Source organism: Lepisma saccharinum, chromosome 5 (assembly GCF_977018435.1).
Source record: "Lepisma saccharinum chromosome 5, izLepSacc3.1, whole genome shotgun sequence".
In the NCBI taxonomy this organism is placed as follows: Eukaryota; Metazoa; Arthropoda; class Insecta; order Zygentoma; family Lepismatidae; genus Lepisma; species Lepisma saccharinum.
This window is the reverse complement of record NC_139233.1, coordinates 62,548,676-62,569,222: the sequence shown is the minus strand read 5'-3', so window position 1 is coordinate 62,569,222 and position 20,547 is coordinate 62,548,676. Positions and strand designations below refer to the sequence as shown.

Sequence of the window (20,547 nt, the reverse complement as noted above, 5' to 3'; positions counted from 1 at the left end):
TAGTTTCATTTCGCTGTAAACATTCTGCCACGAGCTTTTCCTCCAGATTGTTTGCCCTGGAAGCGTTCCAGGAACCTCCGTATTTATCTCCTTTTAACATTTACAGCTTCTAATGTTCTCAACTCGAAGCTTTGTCTTCTTTCTATCTGTTTAAATCGGACTTCCGGTTCGAAGCCAAACCACCCACAGCCATCAGCGCCATCTGAACGGCGTTCTTCTAACGTCCGGACGAAAGAGAAGTTGCCAACCCCCACGTTTCCCTTCCTGCAACGTCAGAATGTCTGTACACTCACAGACAAATGTCTGTTCGACTTCTCGGTGGCAGATTGCGTTATGTGGTCGACTTTCGATCTCGCCACCGCAGCTCCTGGGTTCAAATCCCGGAGAGTGCATTGTTATTCTTTGTGAGTCTCCTTTCATCAGTATCATATCTCATTCTCATAGTCAGGATTTGCAAAAGTAGCAGAAAACCGAAGTTGAATAACAAAAGAGGTGTTAATACGTAACGAAAAGTAGTAAACGGGGACTTTCCGTCATCAAGTCAATACATAAAGCTCAAGAAAATTCTCTGAGCGAGTCAAAATTAAAAGCGTTCTTTTTAAGTGACAACTTTATTGACATTGTGTTTACCTGTGAATAGCAGAAAGACAAAGAGACAGAGAGGAAAGAAGAGCCACGAGGAAACTGATAGAAAATGAAAGAAGGGGAAAAACATAATTGAGAACCAGTGAGAGCAAATGAGAGAGAATTAACGAAAGAAAGAAACGAGCGGCATAGAGTGAGTAGAAAGGGAAGGAAAGAGACAAAGAAAATAAAACAAGCGGAATAGAAAGAAAGAATAACTAAATTCCAGAGGAGAAAGAGAGAGAGAGAGAATAAAGGAGAAAACGGGAGAAAAGGAGAGAGAAAATATTACTTATGAAGAGTAAGTATAAAGCAATTCTTTCTAGTCATCACAATATACAATTATGGAAATTTGTAGTTTTTAAACTTCTGTTCAAACTGTCTTGTCACTGGCGTTATTTATGTAATTACAAATCTGGAAGAAAGTGTTAATAATTACAGTTCATTTCATAATCCACAAACAAGGCATGTTTTCTAGATATACTGCAATACAATGAAAGCCAACTTACATAAATCGATTTATGATATCTTTTTGACTTGTAAATATATTGAAATATTGTTGTATACAGTATGTAGCATATACACTGAAATCCTGGTATGCATATAATACGTATAACTAAGTAATGAAATCATCCAAAGGACATTACTGTGTATGTTATATATCCGCAGCAAGTTGGACAGTAATTGTTTCATTGTATTAATACTAAACAGAAGAACTCAATGCTTGATTAACATTATTTCCATGAAAATTAAAAGTTTGTTCTTTGAAGTGTTGCATAATACGAGATTTACATAAGTACAAAAATTGGTAAACAAATTAATTGTATTTAATCGTGTCCTTTACATACAATTTAACAAAGGCAAAATAAGCAAATGAATCTAAGAAGTAGCCAAGTAACTTAAAGAATTTTTAAAGAAATAATAAGAAATCATAATTGAGCAGGATTATTATCGATCTCAACAATAGACTCATACTAGTAGAGCTCTTGGAGTTATCAGTACCGTATTCCGACAACCTGTATTCTCCCCTTTTTCTCCCGACAAACACAGCTACATATGTATGCGAGTCTCCTATTGTCAATTAATGAAGGAACATCGACAAACTGTTTCATTGGTTTGTTTGTTTCCTGGTAACTCTTCATGTTGGTCCACTAGACAGTGTGTCATCAGAATACTTATATATATTACTTGTTTCTCCTCGCAGGTTACCCTTCAGGGAAGCAGGGCTGCATCGCAGATCCCAGTCGTCAGTCTTACATGAGGGGCGACAGAATATGTCCAGTGTTCGACTCCCTTCCGAGTAACATAACGGCGGCTGTGGGACAGACGGCGCACCTGCCGTGTCGAATTAAGCATCTGGGGGATAAAATCGTAAGTACTTGAACGTTAGTGTTTTCTATCCCCCGCGTGATGAGAGAACCAACTTGATATTCTACTTTTAGCTATTGCGAAGGAGAGTCGCGACTATGCCCGGCGGTCGTCTCCTGTTAGGAAGCAACAAATCGGGGTGCAAGGCGCGACTATGCCCGGTGGTCATCTCCTGTTAGGAAGTGCATATGTGTCCCATTCTCTCTGACCTGCGTGTTGAGAGCAGAAGGTGCACTTACGACTGGGCAAAAATCAGGCGTGTGGCAACACTGCTTTTTGCACTTGGAAACTCCCACATCTGGAAACAAAATGTCTGGCTCTGATTCTCTCATCGCGCAGGATTTATTTGTGATGTTTTTTTAGAAACAGGATGGATATTAATGGAAATTGTCTCAGCAGGAAAATCCCACTCTTATTTTCTGATGCAAAGAATTGTGTAATGGAGATAATTTGAAACTTTCGGTAGATTATATAGTCACTTCTTCAGAAGGAGTATCTGGTCATGACGTTAGCTCTTGAAAGCTCCGAATCGTTCCCAGAACTCACCTGGTGATTAGATCAGAAATAATATCTTTAGTCCTGCCCCAAAGGATTTGAGCGAGGCTAGCTCCCCAAAGCTCAAAACCTTCTCCAGAATATACAGGACAGAATATTATATTTTCATCCGTGCTGATTGCCAATAAAATTAAACATCTGGAAAGCTGCTCCCTTGAATTCGTCTTAGCAGACTCTGCGATTGCATTGGCTGAATTTTAAGTTGTGGAGAACAATCAATATTCGGCTTTAAACATTGAGTGTTGTATATAATATACTTTTATTAATGCTTGATAATTTAAATAGTTTTGTTTACGATTTTTACTCAAATTTGTCATGTATGTAGCTTTAATGGTCAGATCTAGTTACAAATGATTGCATTTAAGAGCCTACTATAGCTAATAGAGTTAATATCCAGTCGATCTTATCACACGCGAGATAGGGATTTGTGAATTTCCAGTATAATTTTTTCGACAATGTAAAAAGGTAAAAAAAAAAAGGAAAAGTGCTCCCCTGTGCATAGCACCATGTCATGAAGGCATATAGGGGGTGTGGGAGTAACGCCCCACACTTTCTTGATCCGGTCGTGAGTGGGGGTGATGTGATCAGCATCACGCCCCTGACCGCCTTTACCCCCCAGGGTTTCCCCCAGGTACCCATGTTATTCGACGCTGGGTAGGCGCCGGGGCCGCTTCCATCGTTAGAAAAGTTCCCGGAATTGAACCGGCCGGGGATCGAACCGGGGACCTTTAGCATGGTAGTCAGACGCGTTACCGACTGAGCCACCCCGGCCACTTTTCGACAATGTCCTTACATAAAGAGGATCTGCGGCTATCACGTCATCTCCATTATGGCCGATTTCAAGAACGTGTGGAGTCCTACCTTCACAGCATCCATGCACCCTTAATGACACGGTGCAATGTACCTAAGATAGCATTACCTTTTTTGGTTTTACATAATCACGCTCTCCACTTTCTTTTCTGTTGATGGTGTTTGCCTTACCTTTGCGCCTGACGCCTCGTGTTCACAAAAGAAGCAAAACTCCAATAACACCTTGTTACTCGACACGAAAGGATACACAAAGGAGTTTCTGGTAATAGGAAGTTGAATCACAGGTCACCTCGCACTTAATCATGGTTCTTGCGATCCACTGAAGCGGTCGCTCTGCTAATTACGAAGCAGTTTCTTTTGCTACTGAAGTGAATATTTTTCGGAAATTCGTGTGGATGAATTCTTGGTGATTGTAGAGTCATTATCCTCGATTCCCAAGCAGGCGGAGTCTATTTGCATTTTCCGGCCCTTTCTTCGTTCCTTGTTTCATGTGAACAAGGGTCGAGTGTTCTCCAATGGTTATTTTTGCCTTATTTGTTACACGAAACAAAGTCACGCACGGGCTTATTTCTCTCATTGAATTACAAAACCGTCTCTTTCTTGAGCTTTCATGCTGTTATATCTCTCAGAGCATTACCAAGGTCACGTATGCATGAGTTGTCGTGGTTATCATTCAGTCTGCGTCAGAAAAATGAGAGATTGTTTCCACAACCGCAGTCTGAGCAATCTTTTCAAGAACGATTACATCTCTGTTGATGTTATTTGTAAATTTAATTCTGTCAGTGTGTTTGATAACTAGACTCTTTTTCCTCTTTCTCTAGCTTCATTTGTAGTAAGACTTACTTATCCCTTGTTGCTACAGTCCTTGAAGGACTTCGACCTCCCACTCAAGATAGACTTCCAGTCGTATCCATTTCTTCTCTATTCTCAGATGACCTCTCTCTTCCTATCTTCTTCATGTAACTTCTTGGAACTTCTTGCAAATGATAGGGGTGCCGTGTAAACACTCGTACTCAATGGTACATGGATTTCATCATTTCATCACTCATCCCCATCTTCGAAAATTAGCCAAGAGGCACAAAACGCGACACAAATCAAAATCAAATCAATGGTACATGAGGTTTTACGTGTGGAGATTTCGAATTGTATTCAAGCTTTCTATTATATTACATTTTAAAAATATACGTATCTGATAAGAAACGTCTGGTGTGGTTTCAAATAGGCACGTTACATTATAATGGGATCCGTTTTGACTTATTAACAAATAAAGTGTAACTTAATTAGTTTTTTCAGTGTAAGAAAGTTTAGAATAAAGACAATTGTGCAAAGAATGCTAATTGTGAATATTTATTGAGGGCCATTCTTATGCAACGACCGACTATGTTATGTGAACACACATTTTTACATTAAACAAAAAAAATATGAATTATTCTTCTTCCTCTTCTTCTTGAAGCTCTGCGTAACGAAAGTCATTTCTGTGACTACAAAAATTAATAATTCTGTAGACGATATCGTCTTCCTAAATTTATTTTTCCATTTCGGATTTCTTCTCTTCTAATTTGGTCTTGTAAAGATCTCATTTGTGAACAATTTATTATATTTTTATCATGTTGACAAATAGTCCAACATTTGGTGCCACATACAAAAACCGGTTTTGAAATTATGCTGTGGTATCTAATTTGTTTCCCAAAATTACTTTTTCAAATTTCCATTTAATGTATATTTTATTGTATTTTTCTCAACGTCTTTTCCGTGTTCGAACTTTGAAAATTAGCTTCCCAAACATACCTACAAAGTCTCTTACCTGTTCAATTGAATTCTTCAAATTCATTATTATTCATCAATGTACGACAAGTATTATTATAGTTAAAACAGTTCGGTATAAATATCAAGAAGTGCACCTCGATCCATGTTCCAAATCAAACTGAAGACATCCATTTGGTAAAAATAGAATCTAATGAAATCCTCACGCGAATCTGTAGGAAGAACTTCTTTGATATTTGTACTCGATCCGGTAAAACGTGCTAGCGTGAAAGACGGATATTACGTCAATGTTTTTATTTCCGGCGTGACAGTGGCTTCTTGTAGCTCCCACTCCTGTCTGTTTACATGATAATGGGATACTATATACCTTTTGTTTTTGTTTTCGAAAAAATAATGGAAAAGAGAAGCATCAGTAAAATAAAAAGGGGCGTACGTCTCTCTGTGATGAGGTTCAAAATGTAAGGTTTCGCAATAGAGATCAAACGTGTAGTATTCATGCGTATTACATCAAAGGGGATCACAATATTTGTCAGGGAAGACCGCAAAAGCATCAATGGCGCCACAGCTGCAAACACAATTGGCAGGTAACACGACTATCAGAAAGCCCAATATTAAAGATATTTACCAACTACGATTATTAATCTATTGTGTGCAAAGCAGTGATCTTTCGATATACGTAATATATACTTTCGAAATACCTTTGAAGTATTGATATTAACAACCATTATTTTTAAATTCAGACAAAGTCGTATTTTTTGTTTGGCTTGATTTTTTTTATATGTTGAAGTACAGTAGATCATGAAAAATTAATGTGAAATTTTGAGACCCTGAAACAAATGTAAGACTAAAATTGGTAAACGCAAGAATTCAAACACCGTTTTCCACGTTAAACTGTGAAATGTGCCATGCTTTATCATGTGCTAAACGTGAAATGTGGCTGGTAGCCCTCTAAGTAGTTCAAAGCGCGTGTAAAAATGCACTAGTGTGAACGTTCTTACGGGCTGATGTGCTGAACGATGCGATTTCCCAACACTTTCGCTTTTGGCACTTTACCACGTTTAGTATTCAATTCCCCTCTCGTGTAGAAAATGTTGAAGTTCAAGGTTATACTATCTCTTTTTTCATGAAAAGTGAAATCTGAGTAAGTTTAGAGTGTTGTATCTTTGGAAATCAACAACCACCCAACTTTTCTTGTCATATACTGTTAATATAAGACTGTATCTTATGAACATTAAATTGCCTTGATGATACACTGTTGCTTTCCATTATTATGCGGAAACAAAATAATGACCGTGATCAAAAAATACAACTATCCAAATAGTACATTTTTGTCTGAACTTCAAAATAATAGCTCTTAAGAGAAGCATGAGCAATTAGCAATATTTAAATGGTACAGTAAATTTCTTCTTTCTTGCCATATATGCAAACGTACTAGGCAGAGGCACATAGTAGTTCGGATGCTATTTTAAACTGTAGGTCCAGTCTCGATTAGCCTTTCTGTGCAAAAAATGTTCTTAAAAACAAACTCACTCAATTAATTAATCACACACATACATTTACACCACATCATACACATGCATATATGAGGGCCAGTCATAAAAGAATTGGAATGAATTCATTACTCAGTATTAAATAGTGTGAGAGGATGGTGGTATATATATATATATATATATATATATATATATATATATATATATATATATATATATATATATATATATATGTATGTATGTATGTATGTATGTATGTATGTATTATATTATATTATTCCGTAGATTGTTGCACGTTTGCCCTGTATTCAGTGGTGATAATTGTGACGCCTTCAGTTTACAGTCTGAATGGAGATAATCATTATTAGGAACCGCCATAGGGTATGTCGTGTGACTGCAACGCGGGAGACCAGGATTCGATTCCCACGCTGGGTGACCTACGGTTGGAAATTTTCCGGCCTTATCCCTGCATAAAGCGGCTGTGTGGTTTACCCAACCTGAAATAAATAGGGTACCTGAGGGCAACCGTGGGGGGGGGGGGGGGGTAAAGGTGCCCCGAGTGTGGTGCTGATCACATCACCTCCAAAATGGGCGAAGATCGAGAATGTGTGGGTCCCTACCTCTATATCTCCTAAATATGCTTTCATGACTTACCTTACCTTAATAATTATTAATTCTTGTAATGAATTTGATTATCTTAACACATTTCTAGTATATAGAAATTATGAAAAGCATACTGGGACTCAACCGACACTTTAAATTGAACACGGAAGTCCCAATGTGGCTTAAATGAACGAAGAGATTTGCTGTAAATTTGGGCAGCAAGCAAAGACTGTCCGACTTAAGGATTTTGCTACTTTGGGAAAAGCCATCGATCACTGCTGTCAGGTTTACTGATTCCCCATTTCGTTATTTTTATGAAAGAGAGATCGTCGAATAGATTCTTGCTTAGCACAAGAGAACCAGTGCCAGACGGTGCTAGTTCAGCATTTGACCCCTCGCAATGACGTCTAGCTCCAATAGCAGCCAGCTCCGAATTGTGCCCAGGTGAAACATTTCCCATGAGTCCAGTAACTTAGTCGGCGAAACTTTTCAGATGAAAATGCTTTCTTTTTCTTTGCGTCCTCAGCTCATACCTAAGTGACCTGATTTCGATAATGACATCCGGATGTACATTAGGTCATCCCCCATATACTTTAACGCCTGGGGAAGTATTTCTTTCCACGACTATAGTACTCCATTCTGTGCGTTATACATGTGACTGATCTCAGATAAGATTATTTCCGTATAAGTGGATTTAGAGCTCATCCAACCTGACTCGCAACTACACTGTTCCTCTAGGGCCTTGGAATGGTTACAACTAAGGTACCCAAATCGGACTTCTCAATTAGCTAATAGAGTAAACAGATGACAGACCCTGACTTATCACTGGTGTCGGATTTATACCTTTCTTAAGTTAGAAATGAAAGGGTATGGAACTTTCTTCCAATAAAGTCTGTTTTATTATACACTATCTACCAAAAAGTAATTGGGCACCTATGATGGTGGTTAATTTAGTTCGTGGCACAATGAACTCACAGGCATACTGTACAATACTAGATAATGAAATGCTCCCAACCTTGTGGCGTTTTTACGGAATGGACCCCTGTTACTTCCAGGATGACAATGTTAGGTGGCATGTTTCGGAGGCTACTATGCAGTGGTATGCCGACAACAATGTTCACCGATTGGTCTGGCTTGCACAGAGTCCTCATCTCAATCCCATATAACACCTTTGGGAGGCATTGGACTGGCGGGTGAGGTCTCGGGAGATGCGGCCAAACTCTATTGTCCAACTGAGTGAGATCTTGCAAGAGGAATGGCGACACATTCCAATGGACGTCCTCCACAAACTAGTCGAGAGTATGCCTGACAGAGTGGCTGCTGTTATAGCAGCAAGAGGTGTCTTCACGAGGTTCTAACAGGGTTCGCACCACCAGATAACCATTTTGTATACGTGCCCAATTACTTTTTGGTAGATAGTGTAGTTTATGCACAGTATACAATAACACTTATCCACTGGCAATCTTAGATTCAGGTTGACTGATGCAGATCTGCGTACAAATCTGTAACGGGCAACCCTTCCAAGATTATTCACGGTTTGATGGTATCGCAAGAACCCAGAGCGTGAGCAGCAGGTTATGAGAATCTGACACAATAATAAACAGAGCACGACATGGGGCACAGGTAGTTCTCCCTTCGAGGTTGACTTGTGATACCAGCCTAACGGCAACCGCGTAAGAAAGCCGAAATACGAGGGGGGCTGGAAAGTTCATGACATCACCCAGAAGAAATACAGCTGGAACAACCATTTTAATACATTATTCAACGTATTCCCCCCGAAGCTCAATACACGTTTCACAACGATGTTTCAACATTTGTAACCCTTTGTAGCCCTCCACCTCCTGAACCAGTGCCTCTTCGGATTGAAAATGTGTGCCTTTGAGATGTTTTTTGAGCTTTGGGAAGAGGTGATAGTCAGATGGGGCCAGATCAGGGGAATAGGGTGGGTGGGGTACACAGGTAAAGCCCATATCAGGCTGCAATCGCATGGTTTGATGGGCCTTGTGCGAGGGCGCATTGTCCTGGAGAAATTGCACACCACGGCTCACTTTTCCCCGACGTTTTTCCTTCATAGCCGCCTTCAATTCAATCAAATATTGAGAACAAGCAGCAGCATTGATGGTTTCACCCTGTTTAAGATATTTTATGAGGATGACACCATCCTTATCCCAAAAGACCGATGCCAGAACCTTCACGGCTGACATTTGACTTCGGAACATTTGCGGTCGAGGAAACCCACTGTGGTGTCACTCCATAGATTGCTGTTTAGTCTGTGGGCCATAATGGTGAATCCCATGTTTCATCTTCAGTCACCAGACAGCTCAAAAAATCATCGGGGTGTTGAAACTTGCGCACGATCTCCCGTGACATATACAACCGTGTTCTCACTGAGCTTCCGCATGTTCCGATACTCTGGTATTTTGACACCCACACGATCACGCGATATCCCCAGATACGCAGCAATGGTTTTGGTGGATATGCGCCTATCCTCCATGATCATGTCATGTACTTTGTCAATGTTTTCCGTGGTCACTGCACTTGCAGGCCTGCCAGAGCGGGGTTCAGCTTCAGCCTCACCATATCCAGTCTTAAAACGCCTCACCTATTTGGCTACTGTTGCATATCCTGTGGAATGTTCCCCCAAAGTCTCATGCAAAGTTTTGTGGATATCCATGAGGGATTTGTCTTGCAACACGTAAAATTTGATGACACTGCGAAGCTCATTCTTCTCAAATTTCCTTAGGTTCTCCGCCATCTCTTCTTACTGAACGTGAAACAAGAGAAATACTAGGTCGTTCAAGTCAATCGGGGACCTTTTTTTTTAAAAAAAAAATAGAACAAATTTCAAAGTGTGGTAACTGGATTTATTTTTCCACATAACCTCCTGCTACAGTTATACACTTATCCCAGCGTTTAACTAACGCCTGGAATGCTTCCGCATAGAAGGATTTATCATTACGGCGGAACCATTGTAGGACAGCATTCTTCACTTCATCATCAGTGTTGAAATGTTTTCCTCCAAGGAATTCCTTCAGGGGTCCAAACAGGTGAAAATCACTTGGCGCTAAGTCAGGACTATAGGGGAGTGTGGTAATATCTCCCAGCCGATTTCCTGGAATGTTTGGAATGTGTGTTGAGCGGTATTCGGTCGTGCATTGTCTTGCAAAAAGAGAACACCCTTTGTGATGAAACCCGGACGTTTCTTCCGTAAACTCTTATGCACATCACGCAGAACACGGCAGTAATACTCACTGTTGATAGTGACACCATGGGGTAAAAACTCAACGTGAATAATCCCCTGTTTATCCCAAAAGACACTTGCCATCACTTTACCAGCAGACGCAACTGTTCGAAATTTGTTGCGAGGTGGTGATTCCGTATGCTTCCACTGCATCGATGCTCTTTAGGATTCTGGAGTGAAATGGTGAACCCATGTTTCATCACATGTCATGATGCGATTCAGAAAATCCTGGCCTTCCATGTCATAGCGGTCCTTGACTTCTCTGCAGACTTCAACTCTTCTGTGTCGCTCAAAAGCGGACAGCTGCTTTGGGACCCACCGTGCACTCACTTTTCGGAACAACAAATGATCATGAATTATTGTGTTCACTGTTCCTAACGACAGATTACACACCCTTGCAATTTCACGACAGGTTATGCGACGATTGTCCAGGATCAGCTGCTCCACGCGCTGAATGTTTCCAGGAATGATTGCCGTGGGCTGTGATCCACCACGACCGGGATCGTCAGTAATAGAGATACGGCCATCTTTGAAGCGCTTACACCATTCAAATGTCTTACTGCGACAGAGTGTCTCATCACCGTACTGAGCCTGAAGTCTTCTGTAAATTTCTGCAGGTTTTCTGTCCTCGTTCACTAAAAACTTCATCACAACACGCTGTTCCATGTAGACATTCACACTGTTGTCCGCCATCTTGAATAACGATCTATGCAGAAACGCGGGAAATAAGCGCCGCCTACCAGTAACAGCACACAGTTGCCAGTTCCTACTGCATACAAAACCTCCAGCCTAGGCGTCTATTTAAACCTGGAAAAAAAAAGTCCCCGATTGACTTGAACGGCCCACGTAAAAATGACAAATGGATTATATTCAGGATAAGAGGTTTACAATATATGCTCTTTCTAATGGCTACAATGATTTGTTTCAATTTTCATATATTCTGGGTGATTTCATGAACTTTCCAGTCCCCCCTCGTATACAGAAATCTGGCTCTCTTTTATACTGATAGGTTGCTTACAAAATACCAAGGAAATTTGGTCGATATTTACATGTATCCATGGATCTCCATATTTACATCATGTAATTTCAGCCTTTACAATATTTACATAAAGATATTAAATGTGTAAATTACATACCTTCCTAAAATATTTTTCCAATGCCGAAAAAGATCACATAATAATTAATTTTGTTATCTTAAGAACTGCAGATTAATTCCAGAACATTCGAATTTTGTGCAAGTCACAGATAATGTATGCACAATTTAGCACGGGCAGATGTTGAGCTCCTGCTTTACAAATAAAAGCATGACCAGATTCGGCTGGGGCGACACAAACCTCATCAATAAAGTACCTATGGCGAAATGGTAACGTCGTTCCCTTGTAATCGAGGGGTCCCGGGTTGGATCCTCGGTGAAGGCGCATTGGGCAGTGCTTCGGTCCGGATTAATCTATCTGTGCATAAAATGGACTTATAAACTAAAATTCAAACCCAACGAGTACCTAACAACGACCATAGTAATGGCGGTAAGAGCTTGATGCTGATGACTTCCAATATGTACGAGATGGAGAAGTTGTGGCACCCTATCTCCACACTCTCAGTGACGTGGTGCAAAGGCACTGCGGAAAACTTTTCTTTTTTAATCTCCATGTGATAGTATCAACAAGGAATCATGCATGTATACTGAATTTCTCCGGTCTGTTTTAAACAGTACCTTTATACAAAGTTTGATTTATGTCCACTTTATGCACGTATAGGTTAATCGAGACTGAGCCTTCAATTTAAAGCGAAAACCTTACAACTGTATGTCTACGCTAGGTATCGAACTCAATGCCTTCTAATATAAAACAACGACGTTCCCATTACGGCAACGAGGAAGCCCCTCGTGCCCTTATACATGTAAGACTGTACTTAAAAATTAATATTAACGATATTATGAAATGTTATACTTCCTTGCTATTGCTATTCATCTAGGTCCTTCGGTGACTCGGAATTATAAGGAAGAGTTATAAAACAAGCTTAAAACAACCTAAATAAAATTAGAACATTAATCTATTACTAGTGTTACATAGATGACATTTGACTGCCTACTAGAATATAAATAATTTTCAATAGTTTGGTAATTATTTTGAACAAACGTAGATTGTTGATATGAAAAGTATTTGCTTATGTATAAAAGCACACTATACATAGACTTTTACGTATATAAAAGAGTACTGTTATATGTATTAAATGCCATGTTTTCGTCGAAGTTTGTTTTAAATCTAATTTATGCACGTATAGGCTAATCGAGACTGGGCCTACAGTTTAAAGTGGGAACCAAACCACTATGTGATTTCACCGGGGATCGAGCCGAAGCCTCTTCATTACAAGGCAACAGCGTTACCGCTGGGCCATCAGGAAGACCCTATGTATAAAATGCCCTTCAAAATTACGAAGGATATATAAGCTGACCCTTCTGTATATTCGTGGTAGTACACAAGACCCACAAGACACGTATAATCTGGAATTCTGATGTGTATGCATTATGTATGCAAAGCCGCTTCACAGTACTGCCAGTTGGGTTGCATAAAACCTGCATTAGCTGAGAGTGCGCTATATCCTTTTAGATGATCATTCCGGATCAACCTTTTTTTCCTTGTAATTCACCATGCAAACTGCATGCTTGCATGCAAACGAGGCTCTGGCGCTGGAACCACAGGAAGTATAATCCTTTATGTGGTTGTGTATTTTTCTCAGTCCTGTCCATGTGAGTACTTAGTGTGCCTACTTCACCTTTGTTTTTAGATGTGCCTATCAAATTCATAAACTTCGTGAAAGTGTAGACAATTTTTATTTTAAGGTCACGTTCCAGGCACCTTTTACTGTTGGTAAGGGGCTTGAGTGTGCGTATATCATAAACAATTTCAATAAAATCAAGCAAAGAATGCTAATTTCTATCAAGTTTGAGAGGACAGGTTACCTAAAAACGGATTAGAAAATATCTCTCAATTTAAGCATGCGGCATTTCAATACATAAATTGTCATTGGAAATACTAGTTTATACAGTGGACTTCTACAATACTCAACAGAAGCAAGTCATTCTACAATAGCAAATTGTATGTATATTAAATACGGAGATTAAATGTAAATGTTAGAAACATTCTACCTCCCAGAAAATTTATAAGGGTAGATATGAAACAAAAGAGTGCATTCTACAAAGGGTTACCATACTTTACCGCATACAAGTTCCTTCTACGTAAAAAAAAGAAAGATTGCATATTCTTACCACATGGTTAAAGCAGTGATTCCCAACCCTTCTAGGCTCTCGGTACTCTTGCAAGAAGGATCAGAATTCGACGGTACCCTAGTTAGAACTATGTTTTAATTATTTAAAATATGAAAGTTTTACATGCGCATCTAATTGTATGGTTCAATACATAAACTACATATGACAATTATACAACAATAGGTTTACAAATCGAAATCATTGCACACTAACCAACAAACAATGTGGGATTACTAAAATGGACATAATAACTATTATTAATGTGAAATTTGCTGCTCATATTTAGAGCACAACGTCTATCATATATTGCCCAATGACTGACAAGGCAACAGGCATATCATATTTGGTATAACCTCGTGATGGCATAGTGAAAACGTCATCGCCTTGTGATATAGGGGTCCGTGGTTCGATTTCCGATGGAGGCTCTTGACACAATGGTTCCAATCCCACCTAAAACTGTAGGTACAGTTCCGATTAGTCTTTTTAAGCATGAAGTGGAATTCACACGAACTTCGACTTTTGATATAATACTGCCTTGAATTTCGCTGTTGCCATGGCTCCGAAGGGTTGCTCACCCGACTAAGAACTTTAGGTAAGGTTATTTGCTTTTCTGACTAGGTTATTTCTCAGCTAGTGTTAGAAAAAAGCAGCCAACGTTCCTTGATAAATTTAAATTTTAGAGTGGAATCAGCGCAAATGTTCATCTCATTCTCTGACACTGGAATCTAGCTCCTTGCTCCTTTTCATTAAATGAAATCTCAGATATTCTACGCGTACATCTGACTGGAGACCAGAACGTAAGAAACTATAGAAATGAAAGCAGCTGATGTGTTGTTGATGTTTTCTATCAACCTCTCAAAAGACTGCTTTGCGGCCGAGTACGTTAAGTGGTTGACTTTTGATCATGCGACTGAAATTCCCGGGTTCGACTCCCGGCCCGAGCTTACGCGTTCATCATCAGTGTCCGTTCATCAATTTCATTTAATCATCACTCGTCGCCGGGATCACCGCAAGTGATCATTGTTCTACCAACTAAGCTACGTACGTAGCCAGCACTGGTTTAGCCTGATTCTTCGCTTTCCCTGTCTAACCTGCGTGGACTGGTCTGTGCTACCGCAGTCTGATTTGTTGTTGCATTTGAAAAATAGATGACGCCCATAAAAACCACAAGCATAGAGCTAGATATTGTCATGTGATATGGCACACAGCAGATGTACTGCATAAAGGTTGCTCTCGAATTTCTACGTATGTTTGCCGATGCTTGAAAATTCTATATTTAACTACTTGATTGGACAGGGTGCTGAGTTAGAGTTCTCTCCCACAAACCTATTTACAACGTCTCTGCATATATAATTTCACCGGTTTCAGTGGTTGTTCGAGAGATGGATATTGAATTAAAGTATGGGAGACAATTGATTGTCAACGATATTAGATAATGTTTCTCGCTTTCAGTTTGAGAAACATGCTATACTCTTTCCCTGGAATCTGTGGAGTAAGGCCGCGCATAGCAGCAAAGAGGGGCGGGCAATGGAGCTGACAAAGCGAAGCAGCACACGCTGCTACGAAGGCTGGTACTGCAGTCGATTTCAACCCCTCCCCGCAATCCCGCTCCCTCTCACGTTTTCATTGCTTGTGCCCTCTCGCCTCACTACTTGCGCAGAGACTTAATTTCGTTCGCTTGCTCCAGAGATACCCGAGACAGAGCATAAGTTCAATGAGGCGTGGATACATTAATTCCATGCAAGAGCAACGTAATTAGCAGGTTGAAAGAGCAGAAAATAAATTAAGAGAAGGCAAAGACACACAGGAAAGGAATGAGCCAACGTCAAGTTTAAATTTGAAAACGAAACATCTTAGTAATTAGATTGTTAATTACCGGTTTGAAATTCAATCCCGTCCGCCATACATTAGTTATTTTTCCCCGGCCGCTATTCTCAATAATCCAGATATTTATGGCAAGGGCGTTTGTATCCACGGTTGTGGACCGACTTCGCAGCCGATATATTAGGACCTGGAGTTTCTCTTGGGTTCTCGCCCCTAACCCCAGGGGAAGTGGATGTTGGGCTCTCTTTCCGGTCTCCTTAGGAGCGGTGTTTAGTCAGGAATTCGTTTAATGAAGTTTTAATCGCTGCTGGTTTATTAAATACTTCTTCAAAGCGCAATTCGTCCTTGGATTCAAGGTGGATTTGATTACGAGGTAATGAACTGACTGCAGCTTGTAATCTCTCTAGATCGATCATAGGATGTGTGTGTATGACTCCCCCAAGTATCTTGTGGACAGACACTATTTTCCAAGCAAAAAGTTATCTAAATGTTCTTTTTTTAAAGTTATCTTGGTCTTTGAATATTATTTTCCAAATACCGTCGAGTTATGGGCGTCTAAATATACTCGAGTTATTGTACTTTATCTACAATTCTTCTATGTCCATCCATTCTTTACTTCGTATTCCCATTACTTTTTGTTTACTTTTCATTAATTTTAAGCCTCAAATACCCTCTGCGCTCTCCAAGTTCTTCAATGTTTCTCTTAGTTCACCTTACCTTTTTTGTTTACACAATAATTTCGTCCGCGAAAATGAAAATAAAAAAAATATTACCGAACACTTATTTCCATTTTGCCCCTTTAATATTATCTACTTTATACGTGATTATTAGTGTAAAAAATGGGTCACATCGTGCAATACTACTCTTTTCAATTTGTGTCGGTCTGGAGTAGCATCAAGATTTCTTAGAATATAAATTGTCAGTTATATTAAAGTGATGTAGTGTCTGTAATATACAAATGCATCTTAAACGAATTTTAAATTCAGAATTCTTCAAAATGTTACCTGTTAAATTATTGTAAAAGCAAAATTACAACAATAGTTCTTACGAAGATTTTTCTTCTAAATTTTGAATTTTTGAAGAGAAATAGTAGCAAATCGTTGTTATCCAAAGTTTTGTTTTGGTTACGATATATTTCACAGTACGTCATATTGCAACGCTTTGGGTCGGTTTCCGTGGCGGTGTAGGGTAACGTAGTTTCGCCGTTTACTGATATCGCCCCGCAAAAAATTCAGTTCGATACTAAATTAAAGTCGGTGGAGTGTCGACCTCAGTGGCGGAGTGATTATCACTGCGCGCTACGACACCAGGGGTCCCGGGTTCGAATCCATTTTAGGAGGTGGATGTTTGTATTTGTGCCAATGAGAAAAACAGAAAAATTAGTAAAATTTGATGTGTGTGAAAACTGATAAATATGCGAATGACGGGCGATACTACCATTTAATGGTATTCTTTTTTGTAAATAAAGGTGGTTAGCTCAGCGCTCTATGACGCCAAGGATCCCAGGTTAGAATCCCGTACTGGGGCATGGGTGTTATTTCTGCATGTGCCTTGATCAATTTCATCATCTCTCATCCCCATCTTCGCGATTAGTTGAAAGTGGAAAAAAAGGGAAGTAACATAAACATTGTAAAAAAACGTAATGAAGGTTCAAAACCGGTGGAGGCACATGGTAGTTCCGATCCCACTGAAAACTGTAGGTCCAGTCCCGATTAGCCTTTCTGTGCATAAAGTGGACTTAGATAAAAACTCAACATCAACAACCAAATGTATAGTTCCACTCAAAAAAGTCTACGATGTTAGTATTCCTTACAATTCTTCTAAGTGGTTGAACTGTAGGGTAGACCAGGCCATTATGGATCAAGTTAAGGTTATCGGAACGTAACTCGAAAATTGTTGCAATTAAGAACGTGAAAAAACAGGAGATCACACTGTCACCTTCCTCTTACCCGCGAACTGCCTTTGTTCACTGTGGCAGTTGGCGTGCGTCTGTGAGAAGTGATTTGTTGCTAAGCACGTTGATGAAGACGGTGCGAAAAAAGTAGGAAGCGTAAGAGTTCTGCGACATTTGGTAACGTTTCATTTTAGAATGTAGTGGTATAAGTGCTCCATTATTTCATATGTCAAAAGGTAGGGGCATTATGGATCACCCAAAACGGGCCAAAACGGATCTCCCTCTTTTATCGCCAAACTTTCTTTTCATGATAGTGATGACAATACAGATAGAGCATTAGGTGTAGTAGAAACTGAGGAGCAAGTTGACATCTTAGCGAGAAACGCCTCATCGAAGCCTACACCAAGTTGCAGCAGAGAAAGCGGCGATGGCACACAAGAACAAGTTCGACAATTATTACGTTCACCACAGAAAGTGATATCTACCAGAGTACAAAGACAGCGTCCAACAACATTACACAGCACTTCGGCACAACCCATTGCAGCAATAAAGGCAATACAAAACGCAACAATGGCGTCTACTTCCAAAGGCAAAAAGAAAGCAGGAAGTTTGAAAGAGGCAGGACATGTGAAGAACTCTGATATCTAGTGCAGACATTTGCTATCAATGTTTGCAGATTTCGTTGGAAGAAAACAATTTGTGTGTAGCATATATCGGTTCCACCACATTAATCCAGCACTCAATTTATTATCATATTTTATAGTCTTCTCATGTTATTATACTTATAATTACACTGAAGCCTATTGCCTCGTTAGTGATCCGTTTTACCCATTCTTTCGGGTCAAAACGGATCAACTGCAACGTCTAACAAAATATTTTTTAATAAATTGTATTATTAACTTCTGGCTGATACAATGTTGTAAACATGTAGTAGAAATTACATTTATTTTTTTCGTATTGCTTGGTATCACTAACATTACTCTGTAGTCTAAAAAAACTGTATAAAAGCAAAAATTGATCCATAATGCCCTGGTGTACCATATTGGCATTAGATATCAAACGTTAGTTATTACACCACGAACATTATAACTAATGAACAGATTCCTCATTCACCGCCCTTTCCCGCAATCCACTCGAATCACTTTATTCACCTTCCTCATTTCCACAATAGGAATCACTCAGTGCCTAGAAAGATATTACTGCAACAACGAATGTACTAAGTGAAGCATGTCCATTCACCTTTTTTATATCTTCCCGGAAATTTCCATCAGCGTTGGCGCAACATGAAAGTACAATGCATCTGTGGAGAGAAATCAATTATTTTTTGTCTAAATTTGCGCACTGCACGCCTCACTGAACGAGATCGTTTGGGAACTGAGCAATTAGACGAAATGTTACTTTTTTCTCCCCAACCTTTCTTCACCTTCAAAGGATCGTTTTCAACACAGTTTTTTTTCCTCTTAACCCTATCCTTGTTCTCGGAAAGGAGAGAAGACAATTATTCATTTCTGCTTGGACGGGTATTCTCGGAGATACAATCACTTTCTTTCGCTTTTGAAATTCCGCACACGAACACTTTTTATCGGTTCCAATAACAAAAGCGAAATGGGTAATTGGACACGCTTCCTTTTGGCTCCACGTCTCCTGAAAATGGATACAAGAACTTTCTTCTGTGGTTAAATTTGCGAAACAATTACGCGAATATCTCTTGTGGTTCCGTAGCTTCGACAGGGAAAAAATAATCCCCGAAGACTTGAGCATCATACGCTACGTATATTTGTGCAAGGAACCGAAACTGAGATCCATTGTTGCAACCTCGTTTTTATTGCATTTTAGTTACATCACTTTCAGGATGATTCTACGAAGCACATTGAAAAGAATAAACGCTTATTAAATAAAACATTAAAATGCTGACGAAGGCAAAGTTTTATAGTATAAAAATATGCAAAAAAACGTAACGTTTCCACCCTCTAACAGACTAATATTCATAATACATTTATGGAATATATAACCATCATCTTATACAGTATATACACTCCTAGTACAGGGTCCATACACAAAAGAACACGAAGGCACCAGTCCTTAGAACATTTCCTGTCAGGAATTCCTGAGTGTGGAATCTCCTGACAGGTAATTGACACTACCTGACAGGTGAATAACAGGTACCTGGTGAGAGTCCACTTCTGGACATAGACAGATTCCTTATCTCCTGGATAATGTATATTTGTCTATGTTCAGAAGTGGAGAAATTGATAAGGAACAGACTCTCACCAGGTACCTGTCAATCACCTGTCACGAGATTCCACACTCAGGAATTCCTGACAGGAAATGTTCTAAGATAAGGGCTCGTGCCTTGTGTATGGACCCTGTACTGGGAGGTGTATATGTAAGATGATGGTTGTATCTTCCATCAATATATTGTGAATATTCGTCTGTTAGAGGGTGGAAACGTTACGTTTTTATGTATATTTTTTATACTATTAAAGTTTGCTTGGTCAGCATTTTAATGTTTTATTAACATGGAAACAAGGCTTAATAAATTTAACAGTCATACATTCTATATTTTTACAATTGCTTATTAAATATTTATACACCGTGATTCATAAGTCCGTTAAACATTTTAGATTTTCATCACATGTCAACTATGAAGCGTGTAGTGGTAATTCTGATTCCGATAGAACGATAAACTTATTAGGTTTTTGCAGGATACCGTACGAACGCCTAGTTATCATGGAGGCAGTAGTAGCAAATATGGCGCTAAGTGAACCTGAGAAGGTGTTTTAGGTATTGTAATTCGGAAGAACCTTGTCCGCTGTGACTGTGCAGTGACGATTTAGCCAGGAACCTCGCAACTGTATCAGCGCGGCTGTGGCTATATGGGCCGTGATATGGTCACATGAGCATTTGTGAGGTGCGTACAAATAACTTGGAGAGTTTGGATTTCTATCGGAATGGGAATTACCACTGGCAGTTGTATCGTTTATCTGCAGTAAATTTAACAAATATTGCAGCCATCGAATGACTAAAGCTCATTTTTGAACAAAGTTCAAAAGTTTTGAAACTGTTTTCCTGTTCCGTATACCCAAATGCTTTTGCGTAAGCAGTCATA

The 20,547-nt window shown here is 39.5% G+C and overlaps 1 protein-coding gene across 1 annotated transcript in view; it reads left to right on the top strand.

Moving 5' to 3' along the window:
* Positions 1-20,547, top strand: part of LOC145987842 (zwei Ig domain protein zig-8-like) — a 366,613-nt gene that overhangs the window by 214,485 nt on the left and 131,581 nt on the right. The window contains exon 2 of the mRNA XM_083122585.1: positions 1,829-1,995. Within this exon, the coding sequence (XP_082978711.1) occupies positions 1,829-1,995 (167 nt within the window). The remainder of the gene's footprint in view (positions 1-1,828; positions 1,996-20,547) is intronic.